This window comes from Oryctolagus cuniculus, chromosome 6 (genome assembly GCF_964237555.1).
Source record: "Oryctolagus cuniculus chromosome 6, mOryCun1.1, whole genome shotgun sequence".
NCBI classification, from domain to species: Eukaryota; Metazoa; Chordata; class Mammalia; order Lagomorpha; family Leporidae; genus Oryctolagus; species Oryctolagus cuniculus.
This window is the reverse complement of record NC_091437.1, coordinates 91453417-91475400: the sequence shown is the minus strand read 5'-3', so window position 1 is coordinate 91475400 and position 21984 is coordinate 91453417. Positions and strand designations below refer to the sequence as shown.

General features: G+C 40.3%; 1 protein-coding gene across 4 annotated transcripts in view; it reads left to right on the top strand.

Annotated features, from left to right (window-relative positions):
- The window catches only part of PDE7A (phosphodiesterase 7A), a 131217-nt gene that overhangs the window by 75605 nt on the left and 33628 nt on the right, over positions 1–21984 (top strand). For 2 of the 4 annotated variants that reach the window (XM_008255575.4, XM_008255576.4), the window contains exons 4-5: positions 6835–6906; positions 21305–21456. In XM_008255575.4, the coding sequence (XP_008253797.1) occupies positions 6835–6906; positions 21305–21456 (224 nt within the window). The remainder of the gene's footprint in view (positions 1–6834; positions 6907–21304; positions 21457–21984) is intronic. The other 2 variants (XM_002710533.5, XM_008255577.4) reach the window with 1 other exon arrangement.

Genomic DNA, 21984 nt, shown 5'->3' with positions numbered 1-21984 from the left:
TGGCTGCTCTGCTTCTGACCAGCTTCCTACTAATGCATCCTGGACAGCAGCAAATGATGGCTAAAGTGCTTGGACCCTGCCGCCCATGTGGAAGATCCAGATGCAGTTTTTGGCTCCTTGCTTTGGCCTGGCCCAGTTGTGGCTGTTTTGGACATTTGGGGAGAAAACCAGAGAATAGACTATCTCTCCTCTGTTTCTCCCTTTCTCTTTGTCACTGAACTATTCAAATAAAAAAAATTTTTTAAAGAAAAAACTACTTTGCATGGGTCTAAACAATATTTGAAAACCTTTGTGATCCAGAAAGATTTTTTTGAAAAATATTTATTTATTTGAAAGGCAGAGTTAGAGAAAGAGAGAGAGATCTTCTACCTACTAGTTCCTCCCCAAATGGCTGCAATGTCTAGGGCTGAGCCAGGCCAAAGCCAGGAGCCTGAAACTCCATCTGGGTTTCCCATGTGGGTAGCAGGGGCCCAGCCATATGGGCCAACTTTTGCTGCTTTCTCAGGCACATTAGAAGGGAGTTGACCAACAAAGACTGAAGCCCACACTCCTGTGGAATGCCGGCATCACAGGTAGCAGCTTAACCTGCTGTGCCACAGTGACAGCCCCAAGAAAATTTTCTTGGAAATTGTAATGTATCAGGACAATGTAGAAAATACAGATTAAGTAAACTAGTAATACTCAGAGGATTGTATGGAGTTCTCAGCACTCTTTGGAGGGACTATGAGATTAAAAGTATTTTTATTATTTATTTTTTATTTTTTAAATTTTATTTATTTGAGAGGCAGAGTTAGGGAGGGTGGTAGAGTTGGGAGACTGGGAATACGAATGAGAATCTTCCCTCTGCTGGTTCACTGCCCAGATGGCTGCAATGGCCTGAGCTGGGCTCTGCCAAAGCCAGGATCCTAGAGCTTCTTCTAGTTCCCCATATGGATGCAGGAGCCCAAGGGCTTGAGTCATCTTCCACTGCTTTCCCAAGTGCATTAGCAGGGAGCTGGACGGGAAGTGAAGCGGCTAGGATTCAAACGGGCACCCACATGGGATGCTGGTGTTGTAGGCAGCGGTTTAACATGCTATGCCGCAACACCAGCCCCCAAAGTAGTTTATAATGATTGTAAGATGTTCGAGTATTTGCCTTTTCTTATTATCACTTATAGATACAGTGGAGTTTTTTGAGGCCATATCATATATGCTATCTGAACACTTTGAAAGTATTAGCAGATATGTGATAAATATCAGGACATTAAAGAGATTTTTAAAACAGAAAAAACAGTGCCATTCTTATTAAATTTTTCATTGTTTTTGGAAAATATAGTTTTTATAAAATGCTATTTATATTAGCATGGGATTCTTTATTATTTGAAGTAAAATAATAAATATTTTACATTTTCAATCCCATTTAAGCTTAAATAATTAGTACTTTATAGTTACATATTTTTAAGAAAATTTTCTAAATTAAATATTTAAATAATAAAATTCAAATCTGAGTTTGTATCATGGTGAGCATGTATAACTTACCTGGACTATAATTCTTTGGGCCAGTCAGTAATTATAGAGTCCTGAGAACCAGCATGCCAGAGACAGTTGCATGTGAGTTACTTCTCTAAGAGCCTGAGAGAGATTTAATAGGCACATTCTTTTAGATGTTTTTTTCTTTTATTTAAAGATTTATTTATTTACTTGAAAATGTTAGAGGGAGAGATGGGGGGAGGGGGAGAGAGAGAAAGAGAGAATATGAATGAATGAATATCTTTCATATGCTGGTTCACTTTCCAGATGGCTAAAATAGCCAGGGCTGGGCCAGGCTGAAGCCGGGAGCCAAGAGTTTCTCCTGGGTCTCCCACATGGGTATCAGGGCCCCAAGCACTTGGGCCATTTTCTGCTGCTTTCTCAACCCATTAGCACAGAGCTGGATGGGAAGTGGAACAGCCAGGACAAGAACCCGCACCCATATGGAATGCTATTGTCTAGGGCTGCGGCTTTACAACTCTGCAGGACAATACTGGCCCCTCCTCAAGGTCTTTTAAAGATGATAGTTTCAAACTTTTTTAAACTCTTCCACATATAAAAAAGGAACCATTCAAAGTAATTTTATAAAGCAAATTCAGCTTCCTTAGAGGCAAATGTAATATGCTCACTGTACATGTCAATTAAAAAATTTTAAATGTTAAATTAAAGAATCCCAACAACATAAAAGAATAATACTTTGGTCTTCACGAAGAAGCAATGGTGATTCAGTATATACTTTTTCCTTTGACAATAACATTGATATGTGATAACATTGCTTGCAGAATGAAACTGGGTGGCTTGATCACATGGAAATGGAAACATTGTTAAAGATCTTTTTAATTCTGATTCATATGCATGTGTTACTCAGAAGTCTTAAAATATATATAACATATATATATGTTTACAATGGTTTGTTGATTAATTCAAAAGACAGAGAGACAGAGATCTTTCATCCACTGGTTCATTTCCCAAATGCCTACAAAAGTCTGGGTGAGGCCAGGGTGAAGCCAGGAACCAGGAACTCATATGGAGTTTCCTGCATTTGCTCCCAGGGTGCACATTAACAGGAAACTGGAATCAGGAGCAGAGCCAGGCATAAGTACAGGCTTGATAGGGCACTTGAGTGTCCCAAGTAGCATCTTTTTAATTTTTATTTAATTAATTAATTTATTTTTTGGACAGGCAGAGTGGACAGTGAGAGAGAGAGACAGAGAAAAAGGTCTTCCTTTTCCATTGGTTCACCCTGCAATGGCCACTGCGGCCGGTGCACCGCGCTGATCCGAAGCCAGGAGCCAGGTGCTTCTCCTGGTCTCCCATGCGGACACAGGGCCCAAGCCATCATCCACTTGGGCCATCCTCCACTGCACTCCCTGGCCACAGCAGAGCTGGACTGGAAGAGGAGCAACCGGGACAGAACTGGTGCCCCAACCGGGACTAGAACCCGGTGTGCCGGCACCACAGGCGGAGGATTAGCCTAGTGAGCCGCGGCGCCTGCCACAAGTAGCATCTTAACTCCTAGGCCAAATGCCTGCCTCTGTAGCTGGAAATTAACCGTCACTGTAGAATTGGTCCTGTAGTTAAAATTATATGATTTAGAGGTTTTTTTGGTACTGGGGAAAAAAATGAATTGTTCTTTGGTTTTGTTCAGTAGATTTTGCATATTACACAGCTCAGAATTCTTTAACAATTTTAATGTGTGTTTCTTTTGTTAATATTTGTAAGTTATTTATTCAAGATAGAGAGGAACAGATAGATTTCCCATGCACTGGTTCACTCTCCAAATGCCCACAGCAACCAGGATGAGGCTAGGAGTCCAGAACTCAATCCAGGTCTCTCACTGGGTGACAGAAACCCACTCCTTCCAGGTTGCACGTTAGCATGGAGCAAGAATTGGGAGCAGAGCCAGGACTTGAACTCAGGCACTCTGATATGAGATGCAGGCATCTAAAGTGGCGTCTCCGCTACTGTGCCAAACACCCACCCCATTAGAATGTGTTTTGCAGCATGTGATTTAATCAGGCATGAGCACGTGTTCTGCAATGACTAAACCTGTTAGCCATCTTCAAGCCATTGTCTGCAGCATCTTGGATTGTCCTGCAAGTTTGCCCAAACTTGTTCTCTGCAGAAGTTAGCCTATGAAGCTTTTCCTTAATTGAACACTGGGTTTGAATGTATGCGCTGTGAAGTCTAAACTGCATCAGACTGGAAGACTGTCCCTCTCCACCTGTGAATTTCCAGGTTTTTTCCTTGTCAGGTATCTAATTCCCTTTCACGCTATTTGAAGAAATAAGGAGTTGATTTTTGTGGAGTCATATTTGTTCTGTATCCCTACTTCCTTGGGAAATGCCCTTGATAAGGACACCTGTGACTTAGGTCACATACACACTCATTTATGCTCCCGGACCTGGCAAAGTTCCTTACACCTTAGTGACTCTGTTTAAACCTTCCAAGATACTGAAGCATCAAAAAGACTGTAATGTGCCCTCTCTCCTCTTGCATAAAATTAAAAATAAGATTGTTTACACAGTGACACTAAAATGTTATATACAGGCTGGAATAAAAATAGTTTCTAGGTACTCTGATTGTGAAACTCTAGACAGTTATATTAAACTTTCTGAAGCTAGAATGTTTCTTTGTCTACACTTCCTCAACCTATTTTTTCTGTGTACTTTATTTTTACACTAAACTTACTATTAATTTCCCTGTTGTAAAATTCTTGTCCCTTTCTGTTCTTTCATGGCTTGAATCCAGGCTGTCATTAAATCCCATGTGGTTTTGTATTCTGAAGTAACAGGTTTACCTGCTCACTTCCCTACTTAACTCTTTTCTACCTTGAGATTATTCTGAAATTCTGTCATCTGTACTTTTAAGAATTCTGTCCTCTATTCTGTACCCAGAGTTGAGTCTTGTCTCAAGAGTGGGAAAGCATGAAATATAGAGGAAAAATGCATGACGATAGGTTATAGACATGTATAATACCACTAGCATATTTTTGCCTATAATTGTATATTTCCTTTGCATATTGTATCTGTGCAGTGCTGCTGATTTTTTTTGGGTCGGGGGAGCGGGTGCTGGAATAGTTCTAACTTATTTCTGGATTATGATTTTCCTCATGCAGAACCTAAGAAATTTACCTGGAAATAGAATTCTGCACTGCAAAATTGAGCCCTTTTAGTATTTTTTATATGTACAGTGTACTATAAGCAACATTTGAATTTGCATCATGAACTTAGATTCTCTGTGAGACACCTGCCACCAAGATCACTGGCCAGCTAGGGAATAATTACAAGCCCCAAAACCAACAAGAAGGACCACAACAATAATCTGTTTATTTAGATACCACAATCGACTGCACCAAATTTTTGTGGTTTGGATTGTCTTTTGTCACAATCTTTATTTTCTTGAGACCCATAAATTTATCCTCACAATAGGATTTGCTATAGGCCTTATCGTCCAGCTATTTTTGACCTTTAAGAATATTTTTAAAGGATAATAAAGAGGCAAAAGAAAAAAGTCAGTTGAATACAGAAACACATTAACCACCAGAAGCAATCAACCTTACTATTAAACAAACAAATTCCTATCAAATTAGAAAGTTAAACAAATGATCGGCTAAAGTACAGGTGGTGACAGTCCAAATTGTTGTAGACTTTCTGGAGAGTAGTTTGGCAATATGCATGGAGAACTTTAAGCAATTCTTTTGTCTTGGATTTCACCACTAGAAATGTACGAAGAGAATAATCGTAGTAAATGTTAAAGTGTGTGCGAAGACACTCACTTAGATATTGTTTGTAATAGGAAAATGTATTAAATTATGTTATTCACTAAAGTGTTTAAGGACAAAAGGCCAGAATGTTTATAACCTACCTTCCGTGTTCAGAAAAAAAAGAATTCAGTGTACACAAAGACACATACACACACACAAGCTGCAAATGACAAAGCAAATGTTAACAAAGGCAAATAAGAGCAAAGGGTGTTCCTTGTACTATTTGTATTTCTCTCTAAGTTTTTAAAGTATGGTATTTTGAAATTCTGCACAAATTTAAAATCATGGGTTTTTATTTGGATCACATATTTATTCACTAATTGATGTTAGACCAGTTCTGTAATTGGGGAAGATATTGTGTGTGTGTGTATTAATGATTTATTTGAAAGGCAGATTTACAGAGAGAGAGGTCTTCCATCTGCTAGTTCACTCCTTAAATGGCTGTAATTGCCAGCACTAGGCTAGACTAAAGCCAGGAGCTTCTTCTGGGTCTCACATGTGGATGCAGGGACCCAAGGACTTGAACCATCTTCTGTTGCTTCCCCAGGAGCATTAGCAGGGAGCTGGATCAGATGTGGAGCAGCTGGGACTTGAACTGGTGCCCGTATGGGATGCCGGCATTGTAGATGGTGGCTTAACCCATTGCACCACAGCGCCAGGCCCGGGGAAGACATTTTGAAGTTTATTTGAATTCATGGTTACAGGGAGTGGAGGGATTTTGATGATCTTGAACTGTGTTTGCCAAGAACTGTTCCCCAAAGATCTGGTATAAATTTATAGTCAGGATTAGTCTGGCAGCTTTGTAGTCATGATTCTGCTTTAATCAATACGATCTACCATAATTTGTAAATTAAGTCTTTCCTGAGATGAATGTGTCATAGAGAGCCTTTCATTCTAAACTAGCTTTTTTTAGGGGGGTGAGGGGTACGAGTATATAATATATGGATGTCTTTGATACTTTTAGTGGAGTATTCATGGTAAAATTGAAAAATTTTCCCAGGTATCATCTCTTACTAAAGAGATCTTTTGAAACATTCTTTGACCCTTGTTTGCATTCAATTTATTAGCTATATATTTTATATAATAGCACAATGATAATACTCACCATAATTTACATATGCACTTGAGAAAGTACTTTTTCACAGAAGGGAGTCCTTGTTGATATTATTTTATGATGATAAGAAACATTTTGGTTTACTATATCAAAATAATTATTCTTCTCCAGGGAGTATTCCATTTTATGACTTAGATAGGCTATATTATTAATAGGAATTATCTGAGTGTCCTGTGTTAATTAAGAAATTTGGAAGAACTTAGCTCATTAAAGATACTGTTAAAATTGTGATATGTTGCTATTATGTAAAAATGTTTACTCGGTGTTAGAAGGACTGTGATTGCTTATTGAATTGAAAACAGTCTCTGGTCATACAGTTGGAAAAGTATCCCAACTAGTGCATAAGCATTAGTACTGTGCTAGTCACTTATGATTTATTTAGGTGATCGAAAACTAAGATCGATGCTTCTTGTTTAACCTCTTTACCCTTTGTCTGTCCCCAAAGCTGTGCATGGATTCCTGTTATGGGCGAGGGCTACAGGATTGGCAAGAAATGAAGCATCTGGCTGTTCTAAGTGTATGATGATTTTATTTTCTTTTTAAAACAAATGGTGATTGGATTTAGTGGCCCAGACTTTTGTGGACAGATTGATTAGTTTCTGACAAATGTTTAAACTGAAAATGTTGACATTAATACTTCTCGAAGACCTACAAAGTTCTTTGATACTTAGTCCATTTTTATAAGATCTGTAACCCCTAGAACTGCCCTGACTCTGGGTGTCATTCTCACTACGGTGAAGATTTTTCATCTGTTTACATTTAAGAAACTTATGGCTTAAAAAAAAAAAAAAACTTATTTTTTGTTTTATTTGAAAAACAGAGAGTGAGCAAATGTTTTCTACCTGCCAGATCGTTACCCCAATGCCCACAACAGTCAGAACTGGGCCAGACTGAAGCCTGAATCCCAGAACTCATTTCAGATCTCCCACATAGGTGTTAGGGACCTAAGTACTTGAGCTATTGCTTCTGCCTCCAGGGTATATGTTAGTAGGAAACTGGATTGGAAGTGGAGTCAGGATTTGAACCAGGCATTCTGGTGTGGGATGCAGACATCCCAAATGATCTTTTAACCACTATACCAAATGCACATCCCAATACACAATTTCTTGTTGGCCTTCGCTCAACTCATTTGAACTGTTTTAGTCTCCTCACCATATATGGGAAAATTCTGTTGTGAGTTTGAGGCACCTAATAGCAATCAGGATATGTAAACTAACAAATGAGGAAGAAAAGAAAAACAGGGAAGAGAAAGGGTGGGGGAGGAGTGGGAAGTTGGTTAGAGAGAGCCTGAGGCTGTCATCCTTGCCAGCCAGTATAGTCCAGAGCTGGCCTCTCTCTCTAACTTCGACCCCTTTGTTCCTGACTATCATTCCCTGCTGTGACAGCTTCCCCTTGCTAGGCTTCCTCAAGTTTCTGCTTTCACACAATTCTAAATGTGAATAGGAGACTCTTTCATTTCCCTTTTCTAATAAGTAGCTTACTTTAAGTAGGCTGGAGTAAAAGTCCCAAATATTCCTCCAGAGATTTTGGTCTGTTCAATCATTCACCTAGTCTCTTGAAACAAAACGTTTTGAGTCTTTAATTAATTGGACATGATGAAATGAATTCCATGTTGATGTTTTTTGGTCAAAAATTCATCTCATGTTTGCTGTAGATTTGCATCTGTAAATTTAATTATTCCTTTAGTTACGTGTTACTTTCAGCTTATATAATGGTGAGTACTATTATCTTTAAACATAAAAGAATTATTATAATCTCATTTCACAAGCCCACTCAGTAGGGCTGATGTGTTCTTTTAAAAGATTCTGGCACAAGGATTAAATAGTAATGGAAGTTGTCAGCTTGACAGTTCCCTTCGTGGAATTCACCAGAGCTCATTGACGTCATCCAGGCTGGAGGGCCTGGTCTCTCTGCCAATGTCTGACAAGATGTAATGCAAAGAATAAGCTTCTTCACTAATTTTTTGTGTCCTTACAATTGCAAGGTTGTTTGTGGGTTTCCCCCCCATTTTCTTTTATTGTTGGCACACAGCAGTGTTCCGGTCCATGTAAATGTGTTCTCTCCATTAGCTTGAGCTCTGTTCATTTTAGCACTTTGCTCCACCCCGTGTGAGAGCAGTGGGGAAACCTTTCAGGGTATTTACATTGGTGTCCTAAAAGCTCTTAACTTTGAGCTTTCTGTTTTATTCACCTTTTTATTCCTGGTCTCTGGCAGCATCTGGCTCATAGCAGAGATTGCATATAGTTTTATTGCACTGAATTGACTCAAGCGCTGTGTCTTCTCCAGGTGGAATTTTATAGGGTCCTGTTTGCAGTTCTCGGCATGTCATCTGTATTAACCGTTAACCAAGTTCAGGCTGGCTGCTGCCCTTTCTCTCGAGTCAGGTGTCTCCTGTTGTCTTTATGACTTACCATGAAAACACAAAATTCTCCCGAAATTGTCCCTTAGTTCCTCATGTGCATTTAACTTTGGATTGTTTCCCATCTTCCTCACTGGGCTGTGTTGGGCTTGGGACATTTGTTTCCTGCTTGGTTATACGTTGTGAGAGGACACCTATTTCTGGATGTGTTTTGAGCTCATGTAACACAGGTTCTATCATGTTGGATTCTCTCAGTCCTTAATATATAATGGCTCCTATACAAAGGTGCATTCTGTTCGGAGGCTTGGAGTACTTAATTCTTCTTCACTTAAGCAGGGGGGACTGTCCAGTCTGTGGGCCATATAAAATCTGCAACATCATTTGGTCTGGCCCTGCCGAGGCAACAACAGGTGGACCTGAAATTCACCAGATCTATAGTGGGCTAATTGTTAGGTTGATGATTTTGTATGGCCTGCAAATGATGTTATAAATATCAAATGCCCTTGGCAGAAAAAAGTTTCCCCACCCCTGCCAAGGCATAAAAGTTGTTTGCTTGGCATTTCCCCAACCATACATTTTTTTTTTTGGGGGGGGGGAGTGGTTACAGTATTCCTCTTTCTCCTTTTTTTTAAAAAATATTTAATTCTTCTGAAAAGCAGAGAGATAGAGAAATGAACAAAAAGAGATCTCCCATCTGCTAGTTTACTCCCCACATGCCCACAACAGCTGAGGCTAGGCCAGGCCAAAGCTAGGAGCTGGGAACATGATCCAGGCTTCCCACGTGGGTGACAGGGACACAGCTGCTTGAGTCATCCCCTCTGCCTCCCAGGGTGCCCATTACAGGAAGCTGGGACTTGAACTCAAGCCCTAGGACAAGGGACACAGGCATCCCGAGCTGTATCTCAGCTGCCACACCAAATGTCCATCCTTTCCTAACCTGTGTGCTGTGCTTGCTGATCAGTACTTTCCTACTCACAAGCATACTGTTGTCCAACCATGATTTGTTTGGTCTGCTAAAGTGGCTGTCCATCATTTGTAATGTAGTTTCTCATTGAAACTGGAGCGTGCCAGCCTGTACTTAAAGTTGTAGCATTATAGACAAGGGTCATATTTTACCTGGAGTTCTATTAAATTTTAGTTTGTTCCCAATCATTTATTTGTCTTGAAATCATATTTGGTTGTTTCAAAAAACATCTTAGTAGTTCACAGAGCTGTCACAGGAAGCAGTAATCGCATGTGCAGATTTTCCCCTGTTGGTTCTGTGACCTGTGCTCCTCCTTCCTTTCTGTCACAATCCCTCTCGAAGTGGTGCTGGTGGCTGTTAGCAGTGCTGTCCTGAACTGCGGTAGCAAGCAGCGTGCTGCTCCTTGTATGTGTGTTCTTAAAAACTTACTGTAGTTTTCCAGGTAATTCTGAAATGCCTACCTTTGAGAACCGCTGATTTTTGTTTCTTCTTTGTTCCCAACTTGAAAGAACAGAATGTTCTGTCTTCTAGATATCTTCTGTAACTTCATAGCATAAATTAGGAACTGACATGAATTGAACCTTAATCTTAATACCGTTTCATGGCAGTTTAATTCTACTTGTGCTTTGGAGAATTGGCGAAATTGGAAATGCAACTTAAGGCTTCGTTTTATATGCATGTTTTGAAGGAAGTGCTGCATTAAGGCCCTGTGTTTTTTCTTTTCCTCCTTTCTTTCTCAGCTCCCTTAATAAAGGGATTAAGAATTTAATGAATAAGGAGCTTATATTCAAGGCCTGAGTTTAAGCATACAAGGAACCCAACATCCTTTATAGCCTACCTCTGAAGGGTGAAAAAAAAGTCTAATGTGTGACATTGATTGTAATCTTTTTAGAGGGTTTTCTACCTCTTATATTATTAAATCCTATCAAAGTGAACATTGGATCCTGCAAAAATAAGGTTCTGCGAATCAAGGGAAAAATATTGGTTCTATTTTATTTTTTATTAACATTTATATAATTTTAGATTCTGAGTAGCTCATTTATTTGATTTATAATGAAATTCGGACTACATCCTCTCTAAGGTAATCTTTGCATACTTTAAAGTCTTTTAAGTGTGTGCATTTTCTAGAGTACTTACGAGTGCAGTGGTCTTCAGGATGAAGTTTTATGGTCATGAAAAATAAATCTGGCTTTGTTAAATACTTGAAGTCATATGTTTAATAATATTTGACGTTTGTAATAATAACTGTCAATTGTTTTTTGCATATTATTTGCCAAGAAATGTGCAAATATGTTCAGCATATATTATTTAATCTTTACAACAGTCCTGTGAGGTCTGTTTAACAAACAGGTGAAGAGAGAAAGGCAGAGAGATCTTCCATCTGCTGGATCACTCCTTAAATGGCCGCATTGCAACGGCTAACGCTGTCTGAAGCCAAGAGCTTATTCCAGGTCTCCCACGTGGGTGCAGGGACTCAAGCACTTAGGCCATCTTCCACTGCTTTCCTAGGCACATTAGCAAGGAGCTGGATAGGAAGTAGAGCAACTGGGACTAGAATCGGCGCCCATATGGGATGCTGGCACTGTAGAGCAGCGGCTTTTACCCTCTGTGCCACAGCACCAGCCCTGGATCAGAGATCTAAAATTAACTTACTTGATACAACAAAACTAGCAAAAGTGACAGAACTGGAATTGAAATCAGATGTGTCTAACTCCCAAGCTGTTATCTGTCCACTCTGCTGTCCTGGCTCTCCATGTCCACACCACTTCTCCACTAAAGACCTTTATCCACATATACACTTCTCATAAATGTAAGATAAGTGTAATTACGCAACAGTAGTCTTTTAGACTTGCTTCCTGTTCTATTCGAGAGAAACTCAGAGAAAGAGATTAGAACGTCAAGTGTTGGCGGTTGGGGTACAGATTGTTTAGCCTTGTGATTGAGATGCCCAGATCCCATAACAGAATGCCTGGGTTCAGTGCCAAGGAGCTCCGGCTCTTGACTCCAGCTTCCTCCTAATGCACACCCTGGGAGGCAGCGGTGATGGCTCAAGTGGTTGGTTGGGTCCCTGCTACCCACTGGGAGACCTGGATTGAGTTCCCAGTTGCTGGCTTTAGCCACCAATATGGGGCCATTGTAGGCATCTGGAGAACAAAGTTTTCAGATAGAGCTCTCTCTGCCTCTCAAATAAATAAATAAAAATTTTAGTTATTAATATTTTTAAAAAATAGAGAATGTTGTCAGATTTTTTTTATTCCATCACCATTCAATATGAGCTTTCCATACACCGGAGTTAAAACCTTATAGCACTGAATGTTTTAAAAATACATATTTTATTTATTTATTTTTTTGACAGGCAGAGTGGACAGTGAGAGAGAGAGACAGAGAGAAAGGTCTTCCTTTGCCGTTGGTTCACCCTCCAATGGCCGCCATGGCCGGTGCGCTGCGGCCGGCACACCGCGCTGATCCGATGGCAGGAGCCAGGTACTTCTCCTGGTCTCCCATGGGGTGCAGGGCCCAAGCACTTGGGCCATCCTCCACTGTACTCCCTGGCCACAGGGAGAGCTGGCCCGGAAGAGGGGCAACCAGGACAGAATCCGGTGCCCCGACCGGGACTAGAACCCGGTGTGCCGGCACCGCAAGGCTGAGGATTAGCCTAGTGAGCCACGGCGCCGGCCCAAAAATACATATATTTTAAAAAATAATCTCCCAGAGTGATTCATGGTTATATGTATCTATGTGATTTTTATTGGTTTAACAATACACATACAGTGACTGGAGAGCTCCCTCTTGTGGATGATTAAGGAGTGGTCAGGTCTCGAGATCCAGTAGCTTTTCTGCTAAAGATGTCTTTTGACTGATAACATGTCAGTGACATTTTTATCATGTGATTTGGGTGTGAAGTAAGACACTATGAGAGGGCTTGGAATAACGATCCTCAGGATGTGTTGGTTCCCCGGCCCTCTGTTGCTTTAACGTAGGGCTTTCCTGTATTCTTCCTCCAAAGAGGGAAAAGCCTGCTGTCCCACATTTTGTTTTCTGGCCCCGAGCTGAGAATGCTGACTGGAAGTGATGCCCGTGGTGGTAAGCAGCAGGGCTCATGTCGTTCTGGCGGAGGCCGATCAGTCTGTCCAGGTCACTGAGTGAGGTAATGTGATATTTTAGAAGAGAACCCGCAAAGCCAGCTGCTCTTTAATAGTAACTTGATTAATTCACTGAGCCCTGTTGGCTCTCTAAGCTGGATCGGAATGTAGGTAACCATGTAAACTGGAACAGGCCTGGGACTTAGAATAAATAGTCTGAGTTTGAGGGAAGCGGAACTTTAATAAAGACAAGTTTGATCTGTGACAGAAAGAGCTTGTGAGAATAACGGTGCTGGGGTCGGCCTTTGTGTGATCCGGCTAGAGGGTGAGCTTTTCAGTCCGTGTCTGAAGAAAATTGCTAGTTGAATTCTCATAGTCACTCTTTCGTGCTCTGGGTTCCTCGTGGGTCTTCCCGTATAGATTCCCCAGTGGTGCTGCTCGTTCGTTCAGCGTGGTCTTCTCTTGCCGGAGTGGTCTCTGCTTGTTTCACTCAGGCCCTGTCCAGCTGGGCTCATGGAAGCCATGGTGCTGCCTCCCCGCCTCATTCTTCTTTGTTGTCCCCAGGAATTAGTCCTTAGGCTTCTTCCATGCACGGATTTCACTTCCCTCATTGCCACAGGGAAGCCGTGGGCATACGTGGTGGCTGGGAGTGGGGAGTGAGCCTGGGACACTGCAGCTTTCCAGCCGTCTCCAGGTGACTGCACTGTGTTTGTCCTTGATTTCGAGCTCCTGCTCCCTTCTCGTAGATCATATCTGGAAACTACTCCAGGACGGTTCGGGAGACCTCTCCAATTTTCTTTTAGAAAATGTATTCTCCAGTTTGGCATTTTGCTGGGTTCCATTAAAATGTGGTCTTACTACTTGTTCTTCTGAGGATTCATTCTAAAGGAATCAGCCTGTGTACAAAAATTAAATCATAAGAATGTTTATCATAGAATTGATTGTAAGGAAAATAAAAAGAAACATTAACAGCAAAAAGTGTAATTTTATACCTTAAAATAACACATGGCTAATAGAAATTAAATCAAACATATTTATTTATCAATGTGCAAAATTATCCATATACATATACTATAGAAAATAATTCATGGAGGAATATTCAGAGTGCCAGGTATTAAGAGTGATTGCTTATAGTTAACGCTTCCCACATAGCCTGCACCTATTCTGAAAGCTAGGTAGAGTAGAAACGAGGACTGAAGATGCCTAATCCCCAGGAAGAACCAGGAAAAATATAATCTTTTAAAAGAAAGGGGCGAGGGGCTGGCGCCAGGGTGTAGTGGGTGAGACCACTGCCTGCAGTGCCAGTATCCCATATGGGTGCTGGATCAAGTCCTGGCTGCTCCACTTCCAATCCAGCTTTCTGCTATGGCCTGGGAAAGCAGTAGACGATGGTCCAAGTCCTTAGGCCCCTGTACCTGTGTGGGAGACCCGGAGGAGTTTTCTGGCTCGTGGCTTGGGATCAGCTCAGCTCTGGCCGTTGCGGCCATCTGGGGAGTGGACTAGTGGCTGGAGGGTCGGTCGGTTGGTCGGTCGGTCTCTCTCTCTCTCTCTCTCTCTTTTTGTCTCTGCCTCTGCCTCTCTGTGGCTCTTCCTTTCAAATGAATGAATAGGTCTTTTTTTTTTTTTTTTTTAAAGGTGGGGGGGGGAGGTAAAGCCTCAGAGGTTGGGCTCTGCTCTAAAACAAACACTAAAGTAGGAAAAATCCTTATCAGAAACAATTACAGGAGTAGTTGTCCAGAGTGCCCTAGTGTGACTCGGAATGTTCACTTCTCAGGTGGGTTAGTGCCATTATCACAGGGCAGGGCATGCTGGGAGTGGGTTCCTAGTAAAGTATGAGTTTAGGCCCCCCTTCTAATTTACTCACACCCTGTCGTGCCCTCCTGCCTTGACACAGCAAAGAGGTCTTCACTAGAAGCAGTCTTTGAATCTTGGACTTCCCAGCCTTAGGATCTACAACAAACGAATCTTTATAAGTTACCTAGCCTCAGTATTTTGTTATAGCATCACCAGATGTACTAGGACACAGTCCACCTATATTCTGTGTAGAAGAGACTCACTTTAAAAAGTATGGGATGCTGAAATTGCATGCAGTAGCTTAACTTGCTATGCCACAACGCCGGCCACAGATACATGTTTTAATTAGCGATCTGTCTCTTTGGCAGAGGAGTAGAGATCATTTGAGTGGTGAATCTCAGAGGGCTCCTCTGCCTCGTTGTTCCCATTGAGAATTTGGTGCAGAGTTGGTTCAGTAGAATTCATTCCATTCAGTAATGATTGTTTTTTGAAAAGAAACTGGCACATCAGATAATTTAATTAAGTAAAAAAAACAATAGATAGGAACAGCAAAACTTAATGATTAACATTTAATGGGAAAATACTGCCATTAGAACTGATGAAAATTATAACCATTTCTTGCCATTCACTTAAAAGCTAGACGAATCACTAGTTTACTATAGAGCGCATTGAGATAACAAGGAATTGACACATGTTTACACTCAAATCTGGAAATAGTATAAACAAAACTCTCAATAATATCACAGAAACACAGATTTGGAACAAGCAGGAGATAGAACCTATACTGCATATACTAATGGCTATAAAAGCAAGCAGAATAGAACAAATAAGCAGTTAAGAACTGGAAAGAAAGTGAGATATAGAGGACAGGAAAAGGTGTTTGAACATAAACAGCTCATAATCGAGAAAACCAGGGGACAGAATGCAAGCTCTGTGAAAACAAGGACCCTGTCTGTCTCCCTCACCATGGTAACTCCAGCATCCAGAATGGTCCCTGGCACCAAATTTGCACTAAATATTTATTGAATGAAAGAAATAAAAACACCCAGAGATTTACAAATAAACAGTTTATAATCTCTGAATAATAAAGCTAAGATAGTAGAACAGAATAAATATTTAGAGACATAATTCAAGAAATTTTTTTAAGAAATAGAGGATTTAAATTTGTACATTGCAAGAACATAACACATAGGAGGAGAAAATGACCCAGAATGATTAACTCTGAGATGCATCTTAGTAAAGTCATTAAAGACTTTTTATTGGCAGCCTTCCCAAAAGACCCAGACAATTATAAGTGGGAAACAAGTATGTTTGCCTTAGATTTTGCACATCTCAATGTCAGAACACAGTCAACCAATACCTTCACGTAAACTCAGGGAAGGAAAATGAGAACCAAGAATTTTATATTCATTTAAACTGTCCTCAAAAACTGTGAGAAAAGTTTCAAACATCTCAGAATACATTGTGTTTGAGGTCTTTTCATGAGCCCTTCTTGAATAAAGTAACAGAGCGGATAAGCATAAACACAAGACAATTAAGGGAACCAAGGTTAATGGATTTGTGCTATTGAATAATTTCTGGAGCTGAACCCAACATGAATCTGGGAATTAAAATGAATGAAACAAAAACCAAACGTGTTCTGATAACTAACAATCCTGGAAGAAGGAAGGGGATGGGATATTAGAGTAACTGCCTTGTGTATAATAACTAGAAACTGAAGGGTGGTCTCTCAAGGCTGAGAAATGAGGCAGTAGAAATACAAGCACATTTAACAAAATGGGGATATCTTTTGCACACTGAAATTGTAGTAATGTCCTTCAGCAGTGGGCTGGCTAAGTAGATTATGATTCATCTGTAATGTGAAATACTTTACAACTGTATTTAGAAAAATGAGGAAGATCTCTATTACTGATAGGGAGAGAGTGCCCATGATAAGTTAAACAGCAACATGAAATTTGTAAAACATGCACCATTTATGTAAAAGAAGTAGAAAATAATGCATAGGGGCTGGTGCTGTGGCACAGTGGGTTAAAACCCCAGCTTGTGGCACCAGCATCCTGTTTGGGTGCCAGTTCGGGTCCCAGCAGCTCCACTTCCAATCCAGCTCTCTGCTATGGCCTGAGAAAGGAATAGAAGATGGCTCAAGTACTTGGGCCCCTGTACCTGCGTGGGAGACCCGGAAGAAGCTCCTGGTCCCTGGTTTCAGATCAGCTCAGCTCTGGCCATTGCAACCATCTGGGGAGTGAACCTACAAATGGAAAATCTCTCTCTCTGGCTCTACCTCTCTCTGTAACTCTGTCTTTCAAATAAATAAAATAAATCTTTAAAAAAAAAAAGAAAATAATACATAATGGAGGGGCTGGTGCTGTGGCATAGCAGGTAAAGCTATGCCTGTGGTGCTGGCATCTCATATGAGTGCTGGTTCAAGTCCCAGCTGCTTTACTTCCTATCCAGCTCTCTGTTATGGCCTGGGAGGGCAGTGGAAGATGGCCCAAGTCCTTGGGCCCTCACACCCATAAGGGAGACCCAGAGGAAGCACCTGGCTCCTGGCTTCGGATCAGCACAGCTCTGGCCATTGCGGCCATCTGGGGAGTGAACCAGCGTATGGAAGACCTCTCTGTCTCTGCCTCTGTCTTTCAAATAGATAAATAAACCTTAAAAAATACATGGGGCCGGCACCGTGGCTTACTTGGTTAATCCTCCGCCTGCAGCACCGGCATCCCATGTGAGTGCTGGGTTCTAGTCCCAGTTGCTCCTCTTCTAGTGCAGCTCTCTGCTGTGGCCTGGGAAGCCAGTGGAGCCTTGGGCCCCTTCACCACATGGGAGCCCAGGAAGAAGCACCTGGGTCCTGGCTTTGAATTGGAGCAGCACGCTGGCCATTTGGGGAGTGAACCAACGGAGAAAGACCTTTCTCTTTGTCTCTCTCTCTCTCACTATCTGTGACTCTGTCAAATAAAAAAAAATACATAATGGTGTTTCCAAGATTTACCTTTTTTTTTGTTTGTTTGTTTTTGTTTTTTGGACAGGCAGAGTGGACAGTGAGAGAGAGAGAGAGAGAGAGACAGAGAGAAAGGTCTTCCTTTACTGTTGGTTTACCCTCCAATGGCCACTGTGGCCAGCATGCTGTGGCCGGCACACCACGCTGATCGGAAGGCAGCAGCCAGGTGCTTCTCCTGGTCTTCCATGTGGGTGCAGGGCCCAAGGGCCTGGGCTATCCTCCACTGCACTCCTGGGCCACAGCAGAGAACTGGACTGGAAGAGGGGTGACAGGACTAGAACCTGGTGTACCGGTGCCGCAGGCGGAGGATTAGCCTGTTGAACCGCGTGCTTTTTAAAAACTCAGTAAGGATACAATTGAAACTTGAAGAAAAAGATTATCATTGCAGGAGAGGGTTTGAGTGTCGACTGGCTGGGGAGACAGGGCTGGAGGTGAGGATTTGCACTGTTATTTCCCTCCCTCCCTCCCTGAGGTCTCTCCCACTCTGTATCTCCCTCCTACCTTTCCTGTGCTCCTTCCTGGACGTGTAAAGTGTTGCATATTCAAGAATTGTATAAATGACAAAACAAGCCAGATATGCCCCCAACTTCTGGTCCTGTATTAAGTCTTTGATTGTGGCAGCTTTAGTTGGCCTGTCTGCAAGGTCCCATTGCATTTTTCTGGCCACTGCAGACTATAAATCTGTTGTGTACAAGACTCCTGTGTGAGGTCCTCAGGGCTCATGGGGAATAAAGCAGTTTTTCTGAGTGATCTGCTGTTTCATATAGGCAAGTTCTCTGTCCTTGTTAAGTTTGGGAAATAGTCACGAATTGTTAAGGCTGGTTCTGTATCATTAGATACAGGTCTGTTTCTTATTCTGTTGTGCAGGTTTGTTTATGGGTTTAGTCTCACTGGAAGGCATTGGGTTCCTATGATAAATGAGCATGTCGCCTTGAGTCAGTGCCTGGTAGTCATTCATGACTAGTAACTTCGGGGCTCTGTGAACCAGGGAAAAGACGTGAATTTTCTTAGCTAAAGAAAATGAGACATCAGGAGGTTGTGACTTGTCAGATGTCACCTGGAAAATGGGAATTAGGCAGTGGAGGACATGACCCTGATTTTATGGGTAGGGCCTGGCCCTGGGCTAGCACCAGGTGACTTAACAGTTGACAGCGTGAACCCTGCTGTGTTGATACAGAGACTTGGCACACTGGATTAGACCGTTGGGGTTTTCCGATCAAATAAAACCAACTCATTTTTTGAACCTTATGCAGGTGTCCTCTAAAGAAATTCTCAAATTTACTTTAGGGGTTTGTTAGTTTGGACACGATAATTTGAAAGCAGTGATCCTTCTGTTAGTGCATGCACACACACACACACACACTCACACTGCAATGTAATTGCCAGTAATAAAATTGTTACTTTTGTGTGTAGCTTCAGATAAATCAAAAAGAATACTCATGACCTTGAAGTCTTCTTTACTGTTTTCTGGAATGAATAGAGTACATGTATTTTGCTGCATTTATTAGCAGTTTTCTGTGTGCCTTGGCTCTAATATATTGATTGTATTGTGTTTCCACCTTGCTTTATAAGGTTATATTTATAAAACTAGGATGATGATCTTCACAGTATTGTAGTGATTGCTAAATGGATAGTGGGTGTGAACATGCTTTAGTAAAACTGTGAAATGTCTTATTTGGATAATAAGCAATAAACAGCCCTGTAGAGATACAATAAAAAAATTTATGAGTAGTACTGTACATAGCCTTTATAAATGCAGATTTTTTTTCTTTAATCCCAGTTCATCCTGTATTGGCTGTTGACCTTGGGAAATTATTTTCTTGTAGGTTCAGTGTTCTCATGTGTGAAGTGGAGGATAATATTTATCTTTTGAAGTTGATGACTAAAGGAGATGCATTTTGCAAGTGCTTGGAGTGTTGCTTTCACAGAGTTTAGTCTATCCTCATTTCCTCTAACAGACTTGGTTCTAATGTAAACACCATCAGTAGATATTAATAACTTTATCATTTTGGTTCTAGTTCTTGTATATTACTTTGATAAAATCAGAAATTTAACTCTGTTATCTTTCTACATATTTCATATTTTACTTACTGCAGTGAAAAAAATGAAGAGTAAACTACATTACTGTGTGGTATTTTACTTCTGGTTTATTTGGATATATGGGAACCTCAAAACTCAACAGATATTTCAAGAACAGTATGCTTGGATTCTGTGTATTTTACAGTTATCTACTATATACCTGACACTATTGTTAGACTCAGGAATATGGAGATTAAAAAATAGCTCGTGTCTATATTGAATGTTGTCATTTGTTAAAGGAACCAGAGAGATACCAGTGTATTTCAAAGTCAGAAGTGCTGTAATTGGTGAATGCATAGAGAGCTTTGCGAACTCACAGAGGTACTGAGGGAGCATGCCTTAAGGTCTACTTCCCAGGAGAGGTAATGCCTCAGGTCTGCAGAGAGCCATATCCTGGAACATGTTCTCTTCCGGGCTAAGGAGATGGAGTTCCTAGTAAGATGATGAGGAGCCATGGAATGCTTTTCTTTAGAGCAGCATCAGCAGTATTTGAATTTAGGAGAACTACCTTTAAGCAGAGGAATTCACATCAGTGTTACCATCATTTGCATTGCTATCATTTATTTAGTGCCTGCTGTACATTATCTCATTTAATTGAGTATCTGTTGAATTAGATATAATCGCCGTTATTTTATAGACAAGGCAAACCAGGTAGTGGAGGTTGATCGAAGAATGAGTGATTAGACACACAGGAGAGAATGTGTTTGTTTAGCTACCATTCCCCCTGGGGATTCTAAGTTACTGGAAGTTAAGTAGAGAGATGACAGTTGGTTGATCCTTCATCTTAATTTTTGTGTGTTTATATTTTGAATATTTTACAAATTAGCTTTTATTCTAGAATTTAAGGTAACTGATATATATATATACATATATATGTGTATATATATATATATATATATATTCCCTACAAGATTGCTTTTATAACCAAGTCTATTTCATCTGGTGTTTGAAGAAACCAGATTATTCTAACACTTGAGGGAAAAAAAGGTTATGTTAGACTCACTGCAAGAACCTGTTTGTCTCCAAGGGGAAAAAACCACATGTTTTTGTAGAGTTTTTTTTTTTATTTTTTTAAACTTTATGGAATTTTATTCCTGTCCTTTAAAACCTTTATTAAAAAAAAAACCTTTATTTATTCTTTAAAGCACTTCATTCCCCATTCCATCTCCTTTTCCTCTAAGTAATATTATCTTAATGAAATATCTGAAATGATAGAGGTCATTAAAGTTGAAGATGTTTTAGTTGTGTGATTGTTAAAAATATCATGCAACTTGGAACCTCGCTTTCAAGTAATTTGAAACTAGATTTTTTGTGTGTTTTTGCTCCATGTTTATATATGAATAATGTGTTAGAGTGATCAAGTGAGAGGTCAGAGTTCTTGGAAGTTAAAAAAAGATTGTTAAGCAGCCACAGTCTTCATTATGTTTCTGAATGTTGTCGAAATTGGCTATTTTCCTTTCAATCTTAATTCTTCAATTGAAAATAGAAATAAAATAACCTTCTCTTCTCTCCTAGGAATATGGTTTAGTGAAGAATGAATTTTTGAACATACTTGCTCCTAACTAAGAGAAGTATTGTTGAAATGGCATATGCCCATTTGTGACTTGCAGTTCTCACCTGTCACTCCTCTTATTTCAGCTCAATCTGAGATTGAAGTATCTGTCTCTGCAAGGAATATCAGGAGGTTACTAAGTTTCCAGCGATATCTTAGATCTTCACGCTTTTTTCGTGGTACTACTGTTTCAAGTTCTCTAAACATTTTAGATGATGATTACAATGGACAAGCCAAGGTATGTGCAACTTTTCAAGAAAACAGTATTTTGATAGATTTACTGAAGCTCTTTTTTTTGGTTTTGAAAATTGAGCTCAATTTTTAGTTTTTTTTCCTTATAGAAGCTGTTCATTTTACAATTAGGTGTGCCAGCACAAGGAACATTTCTGAAATAACTAAATTATGAAAATATTTTCATTTACTATAATATTAAGTGACATGCAGACCAGTAAAACATTATAAGGTCACACAGATTCCTAATGCTTGGAACACTATAGAGATTACCTGACCTAGTGTGTGTATTCTATTGATAGGGACATATTTAAAGATGTCTTGAGAAGGTCAAGATTAAATGAGCTTGTTTCTGACCAGATGAAGATCTTTAATAATCTTAAATTTTTAATTGTATTTTAACTTATTCTTTGACTTAGTATTTACAGACCAGATTCTGTAAGTTTATGTTGATGTGGCTGAGGTACCTTCTTTATGATTACATTAAAGTGAAAAAATTTCCTTCCCTGTTTAATAAATCAATGGAATGTGTTCA